The sequence below is a fragment of the Hipposideros armiger genome, unplaced genomic scaffold (genome assembly GCF_001890085.2).
Source record: "Hipposideros armiger isolate ML-2016 unplaced genomic scaffold, ASM189008v1 scaffold_1942, whole genome shotgun sequence".
Taxonomy (NCBI): Eukaryota; Metazoa; Chordata; class Mammalia; order Chiroptera; family Hipposideridae; genus Hipposideros; species Hipposideros armiger.
The window spans coordinates 20,077-27,898 of NW_017733292.1; the positions used below are offsets into that span (position 1 = coordinate 20,077).

At 46.6% G+C, this 7,822-nt stretch overlaps 1 protein-coding gene across 2 annotated transcripts in view; it reads left to right on the top strand.

Moving 5' to 3' along the window:
* Window positions 1–7,314, top strand: part of GOSR2 (golgi SNAP receptor complex member 2) — a 26,495-nt gene extending 19,181 nt beyond the window's left edge. The window contains exons 5-6 of one of the 2 annotated variants that reach the window (XM_019634790.1): window positions 1,014–1,154; window positions 4,564–7,314. In XM_019634790.1, the coding sequence (XP_019490335.1) occupies window positions 1,014–1,154; window positions 4,564–4,725 (303 nt within the window). In that variant the 3' untranslated portion in view covers window positions 4,726–7,314. The remainder of the gene's footprint in view (window positions 1–1,013; window positions 1,155–4,563) is intronic. The other variant, XM_019634791.1, reaches the window with a different exon arrangement.
* Window positions 7,315–7,822: the final 508 nt, after the last annotated feature.

The window sequence follows — 7,822 nt, forward strand, 5'->3', positions numbered from 1 at the left end:
TTAGCAAGGTGGATTGAAGATGTGTGCATGAAAAATGATTTTGAACTTGAGCAGCAAAGAAAAGTGGTGTAATGTCTTTGTGATGACGAAAAGTGGTAAAATGGCCCTGGTTGACAAAAGAATTTGTGATCGTCAGGAGGCGGGAAAGAGAACAGTGTTACAGCTGGTCGTGACTTGTTTCTGTGTACAGTCTGCTTCAGTGTCAAGTTAGAGCCCGGGATTGGTTGTGGGGTTTCTCCTGACAGGATGGTTAAGAGCAGGCTCTACACTCAGTAGGATCCATGCCTGCCGGACTTAGCAGCTCTGTGAGGTCTTGGACACGTTATTCCACCTGTCTGGGCTTCAGTGGCTTCAACTCTAAAATGGGAATAATGCAGTAACCACCTCGTAAGGTTAGGATGAGGCACACGAGAGCTTCGGGTAGTGAGCATGCAAAGTGGAAAGTACTTGATCAGTGTTAGTTTTTGTCTCCCTTCCTTTTTGGACAGACTTTTCTTGCCTGCTTCAGAGAATAGTCCCATCTGAACACCAGTAGGCCTTCAACAGGAAGCACAGTTTCTTCTATCCTTAGTCTCAGTCTAATTGGAGGGATAAGCTATGGATAAAATAGCTAATGAACAAAAGCAAACAGTTAATGCTAGGTTAGGGGGAAGCCGAGTAAAGGAACATTGGAACAAGCTGGGTTAGTGAGGAGTTAGAGAAAGCTTTCGGAGAAGCCCAGTGAGGTCTTGGAGGAATCGAGTTTTTCCTAAGTGGGTGTAATGATACAGAGGCAGGAATTAACTGACTTGTGTTGTGGATCTCGTTTGGAGAGACAGTCTGAGGCACGTGGACAGAGGCCACCCCAGACCTTTGCTTTGCCTTTTCTTCCCTATTAGGTTCCTCTGATTCTTGCCTTGTTCCCTCTGGCTGTCCTGGCTGGGCCTTGGCCAAATCGCAGAGCAGTCAGACGCGGTGGGCCCGCAGGAGCTGACCAGCAAGCAGTTAACCAAGTGCCTGCGTTTCTTCCACAGGACTCTGCCACCACCATACCAATGGATGAATCCCTGCACTTTAACTCCTCCCTCCAGAGCATTCACCACGGCATGGATGAGCTCCTTGGAGGCGGGCACAGTATTCTGGAGGGACTGAGGGACCAGAGACTGACCTTGAAGGTGGGGGTCCTTCTGGGGGGAAGGCCTCTTGTTTTGGCCTCATCCAACAGTTTGTGCCTGCCTTTACGTTTTGGTTAGGTGTCCCCAAATTGTGACACTGTGATGGTGAGACAGAGCCCTTGAGTCTGGGTTCCTTCCTGTTGGCGCAGAGAATTTTGAGTCTAAAAGCAACCAAATTCTCTTTGCCAGCAGGTATTTCTTGTGCTTGCAGTGAATCATGAGATGTGACATCTTTTGGTATCCAGGTCCTTTTTCCATTTACTGAACTTACTATGAAAGTGTCTGCTGCTATGAGAGGAACCAATCACAGACGGTGAAATACTGTTGTAGAATCCATTGTGATGAGAAGGAAGACGTGGCTGTACTTGGGCGCCTCACTCTCGGGTGTTTTCTGTAGGGCCCCAGTGGTGGGCTGCCTTAGAACCGAGGTTTTTGTGCTGCAGTGACCGAATCCCAGAGGTGGGGCCCTAGGGCTGCCCTGTTGATGAGCAGCAGGTCGCTTCTGGAGCACGTGCCGCTGCTCCCCAGGACCCTCCCTCTTTAGTCCCAGGTTTTGCTAGAAGCCCCGCCCCACCGGCTGAGACTCCACCCCCTGGGAGTGGTTTACAGAAACATTACACAGACTGATGTCAGTCCTGATGTTTCAGCCTCAGCCCTTTTCCTGTGTCAGCCCTGACGGATAATGGGGCGTGGGCTGTGCTTATTATCAGGGTGTGGTTCCCTGTGAACGAAGCACTCCCAGTCACTGAGCTGTGAGAAATAGTCACTCGGAAGCTTGAGCTTTATCTTAGTTTTTGTTGGACCACATGGAGCCTGTCAGCTCCGCGGAGTTGAGTACATTTCTGCCACCTTTACCAGGGAGAAGGTCAGGCGAGCCACGAGTGACACTTCCTGCTGACGGCTGCAGTGCTTCAGCTGCTGTGAAGTTTGGTCCCTACAGCTTCACGGGCACCCTCCCCCCCTTTTTCAGAACAGCCACCTGCAGTGATCTAAACTGATAGGTGTTGATTAATATGCTCTTTCTGTAGAAAACTGCTGGTGTCCTTCCCGTATCTCAGAAAACAGTAAAACCCTTTCAGGACAGGACTCACCATGTCACACTGACATCGACAGTGAGGGTTAGAGCATCTTGTTAAAGCAAATGTTAGCTTCCTACCAAAGCCCTCTGTTACTGAGGAGTGCCAGCAACTCCTGTTCCTACACGGTCACCGAGGTCATGTGCTGGGAGCCTGGTGAGGCCGTTGGAGGCTGGGGTGTGAGGCTTCCAGCCCGGTTTCCTCTGCACACCCACTCCCACCTGTCTTTTGTCACTGATTCCCTCCGCCTCTTCCCACTGCACCTGTCGGAGTTTCTGTTTTAACCATTTGAAAGGAACGTGGGAGAGCATGAACGAGCTGGGTCCTGATTTGGGGAAAACTACTGAAAACAAACACAGTTTTTGAAATTCATAGTAATTTTCAAGTTTTTGAAATTTGTAGTAATTTTCAAGTGATTTTTGTTTTTTGTTTGTTTGTCTTTTTTTAGCTGAGCCATCCTGCCACCTGTTGGCAGCTCAGCTCAGGCCGGGAATCGAACCGCTGTTGCTCAGAGCTCAAACTCTTGAGCGAGCTCTTACCCAACTGAGCCACTCGGCCGGCCCTCAAGTGATTTTTAATAGCTTGATACCTGAACTTCAGACAGAGAGGAAATGAGCTGCGCTTTTAGCACTAAGCAGACTTTTTAGTGAGAGTCTAACATTTACCATCCTTGTCGTGGAAGAAACATGTCTGTGGTCTCCGCTGGCAGTAATCAAGCTGGACTGGAGAAACCCCTCTCGGTGAGGCTTTCCGAACAGTCTGGGCAGAATGGAGGTGGGAATATCTGTCCTGGTGCCTCGTGTCAGTCTCACCTGTCTGGTCTCTTCTCAGTTGCTCGTTAATGTGTTGTGCATTTTTAAAAATGAGTGTGAGGCATTAGGTTAGATGCCATTCGTACAAATGCAGTTGGTAATGAGTGTAGGTGTAACTTGGGGTTGGCTCAGCATTCATTTATCTTTGTTATTTCATAAGAAATTGAATGTGCTTAAAAATCAAAATTAGAAAGCAGAGAAGAAGGGCAGGCTGGGTGGTTAGGGCTTAAAATATCCTTTTGTTTTGGATGGGGGTGCTGATATTTATATACGGGGTTTTAGGTCTCTGTGTTCATGTCGGTCACTTGTGTTTCTGTCGTTCCATCTTGGGCCACGTCAAACCCTCTCCTAAACATGGACAGTGACCCACAATTGTACTCAGTACAATCCCCAAGACTTCTCTACAAAGTAGAGCAGAAATCTGATAGCAAGGAGTTTGGAGCTAGGGAGCAGAGGCAAATTTTTGATGTTGCCTTTTATTAGTATAAAATAATTAAAAATTTTTTATTGAGTTGTCATGTATATACAGGGAGGTATACAGATCCTATTATATAGGTCTGGAATCTTGACAAACGCATACATCGTTGTAACTCACACTGTATTCAAGACAGACCACTTTCGTCACCGCCGAGAGATCTTTCGTGCCCTTCCCAGTCTATTCCTCCCCTCTGGGGAGCCAGTATTCTGATTTATTTCACCATAGATTACTTTTGCCTGTTTTGAACTTCATGTAAAATGTATTCATGTGACTATATTGTGTGTGGCTTCTTCCTCCAGGAATGTTTCCAGGCTCGTTCATATTGTTACATGTTGGTAATTAGGTCCTTATTATTGCTGAGCAGTATCCCAGGGTCAAATGTATCGTAAAGTGTATAGTCATTCTCTGGTGATACACACCTGGATTGTTGCTAGGCTTTGGATATTCTCTTTTCTTCTAAAAGCTTTATTACAGTGTTAGCTTTTATTAGTTTAATTCTTTTTTTTTTTATTGGGAGACAGTGTGTTTTTTTAGCTCCAAATCAAGTAGTAGTTTCAATCTAGTTGTGGAGGACGCAGCTCAGTGGCCCAAGTGGGGATCGAACCAGCAACCTTGGTGTATGAGCACTGCACTCTAACCAACTGAGCTAACCGGCCGCTCCTATGTTTAATTCTATAATCCATCTCAAATTAATTTTTGCATTTAATATGAATTTAGGATAATTGTTTTACACACATACATATCTATGCCACTTGTGAGACGTGTGTGTGTATAATACATATATGTGATATTTATTTTATAGCCAGTTGTTCCAGTGCGTTTGTGGAAAAGCCTTTTCTTTCCCCCTTGCGTTGCTCTGCTGCCTTGAACAGAAGTCATTTGACCATATGAGAGTGATGTATTTCTGGTTGATGCTGCTTTTTTATGCTTTAAGCGTGACCAAGAGACTGTCTGTTGGTAAAGTCCCATCTCATGCTGACATGGACCCACCCTCGGCAGAACGAGTTGACCTTTGTTTTCCTTTCTCTCCTCGTCTGCCCCAGGGGACTCAAAAGAAGATTCTTGACATCGCCAACATGCTGGGCTTGTCCAACACAGTGATGCGGCTCATCGAGAAGCGGGCTTTCCAGGACAAGTACTTTATGATCGGCGGGATGCTCGCCACCTGTGTGCTCATGTTCCTCGTGGTGCAGTACCTGACGTGAGGCGGCCAAGCCCAGCAGCTGAACGGCGCTCCCAGTGCATGAGTGTGTGCGTGTGTGAGTGTGTGTGCGTGAGAGGGGGAGGGCTGCCCGCAGGCTCCCTTTGGAAATGTATGTCCCTTGTAACTGTGAAGGCCACTCGGAAGCCATTGTGATCTGTAACCTAGTGGGAGTTTCAAACCTGCTCTGTTTTCTGTGACATCTTGGAGGGGAAGCTAGTGCCACCAAGATTCATGGTGTTTAGAAAATGAAAGAAGTTCCTGTGCTGTCTCTCTCACTCTCTCACTGGGGGAGGAAGTGATGTAAGGATAAGGGATGATGAAGGAAGAGAAAGGAAAAAAGCTTTGGTGTTTTTGTCCACATGGCTGATGAGCGTACCGGGGAGGCTTTCACAGTGAGCCTTACCGACAGGACTCTCCACACTTTGTCACCACTCAGCCTTTCTGGCTCCCAGTGGGGAGGCCGGAGCAGAAGTGAAGAGGAGGGGAAGGCTTCCTTCTCTTGTGCCCATTCGCATGCTCTTGCTACGAGCCACCTCTTCCACTCCCAAAACGATACGCCAATGACAGACTGCTCATACTTGTCTCCCTTCTCCAGAAGCATCTCCCTACAGGAAACAGGCATTGATGCTGTTGTGGACAAGTAAGATGTTCCACATTACAGACGTTGGGTGTTTCTTCTTTCGAAAGTGAGGCCACTGTTATTTTCTGGGCATGTTCAGCCTTGAGACCCTAGTCACTGTTTTTTGGGGAGTAGTTAATAGAACGATTGGCTTTTGAGGTTCCAAGACTGCATCCTGGCACTGATTCCCAGGCTTTGGGGAGGGGGGGGTCTTTGCCCCTTAGACAGTAGCTATGAGCAAAAGGTAGTGATTTGTGAAGTACAGTCTTACGTCTGGTGTTAGCATCTCTAATTCTTTGGCTCGCTTCCCTTCCTTGTTGAAATGTATTAGCAACTGCCAACCAAGCCCCCATTCTGCCCAGCCAGTGTGGGCAGGTTCCGCCCTGAAACCACCTCTGGTGTCATTCTGAGACTCTTTTCAGGGACCAGGACTTTTTTCTTCTCTGACCAACCCTGGATTAAGGCTGTACCCACTACCTGGCATATTGTGGAATGTATTGCCAAGCCAGTCTGTCTGTTGTGATTAATCACTGAAATTACCAGGAAAACATGGTTAGCATATTTTTTCCATCTATTCTAGGCCCCACCAGCTCTAGGCTCAGTAACCTTATGGCAAGACATAAAATAGCACTCAAAATTTCCCAGAAAACCTGGAAACCCGGTCAGTATTAACCCCACCTCTGATTGTCTTCCCCCACTCACTTCCTGTCCTCGTTTCCTGCTACCTGGACTGTCTTCTGCCTTCCTTCCCTTTTCTGTGTGTTCCATTCCATTTCTCTTAACCTCCCAACTGTTTCTGTAGCACTATTGGTCTTTTCAGCCACATCTGTGGCATAGATCCCCTTTTAGTGAATGTTTTTCTTAATAGTCACAGGTTTTTAATATGAGTTTCCTAGGTACTAATTTCACACTTTTGGTGGGATCGCCATTGCTCCTACCCCTCTGGACTTAACAGGGCCGTGGGTTTCCAAGAAGGGGGAATCTATGACCCCTTCATAAAAGGATTGAGGGTCCTGCCAGAATGAAATTGGTGGCTCCGAGGGTGAAGACAGGGTGAGGCGTCTTCAGACCTAGATCTAACTTCGGGGAGACAGTTTGAAATTTCCCTCACACCCAGCACCCCTGCTGTCCTAGGGACCCTGCACAGGGCTCCTAGTAGTCTATAAAATGGGTTTTTTAACTACACACACTTGGCTGTCCTATCCCCTGGACCCCTGAAGATCCTGCCAGACAGTGCACTTTAGAGGAAGGTGTACAAGGAGCAGCTAAGCCATTTGGACTTGAACTCTGGGAAGTCAAAACTTCCCCCACCCCCAGCCCCCCATTAGCTGATGTGACATCTATTTGTAATGTACACCAGTGAATTTCCACACTTGCCTTTATGGTGATTGTTGGACTTGAACCAGAAGGAAGGCCTTCCTTCATGCTGCACTTTGAGAGCCATTCTCCCTACTTCGTAAAGCTGTGAGCAGTACATGGGTCTATACTATCCTGGGCTAGGGAACAGCAGCCACAGTGTGTCTGTGAAAAACATACCTTGGCCAAACTGGGTGCTTCACAGTCCCCAGAGTGTAGGGAAGGGTCCCAGGCCAGGGAAGGAGCGCCCCCTAGTGGAGTCTGGGTGAATTCTTAGGTTGAGCTGGTGCAAGAATTTCCAGCAGACAGCCAGCCTCTCATCCTCAGACAGGCTTTTGGCACAAGGTTTGCCTGTTGTGGTTTAAGACAGGCGGGTTGTCAAGGAACGTGGGGATATCTTCATTCTGTGGAATTTACTCAAGATGTGACCACCTTAAGAAAAGCAAAACTCAAAGACCAAGTAGGTAGGAGATTCTTGATTTTACAAAAGGCTTCATTGCTTCATTTTCCTAAGTCCTTTGCCTTGATGAATTGTAATGGGTTTGATTTGCAAATTTGTACTTGCACCCATTGCTTTTGAAACACGTCAGTTGAATAAAGTTGGGATTTATTTTATTTAGAAAATGATATTTTGTAAAGGAATGTGGCGTTTACTGTTATAACTAGTGACCCCCTTTTTTTATGTTTCCAGGGGCTGGACAGGGAAGCAGCTGGGAAGCTTTTTAAATTTTAGATTCTTGGGGCCTACCTCAAACCTCTGTATTCGAATATTTGTAAGTGTCTAAGGTAATTCTGATTGTGTATTTTAGAACCATTGTCTTTTAGACAGAAGGCTTTTATCTTAAAGGTGGTAGCAAACTAGTTCAGCATATATGTGTGAAGAACAAAACTTAAAGTCTGCAGTAAAGCCTTATTTGTTTATAACCTATCTTATCCCAGAAGAGATTTGAGGAGACTTATGGGAAATAACTAAAACGGTGAAATATGAAGAAGTGAGAACCAAGAACAAATCAGAGTAGAATGTCAGTACCAAGAAAAACAAGCCGTGAAGCGCTACTGCAGTGCTCTGGGGAATCCCTAATTTCAATTTGAGCCCCAGCAGCCAAAGCAAAGAGAAGGCGCA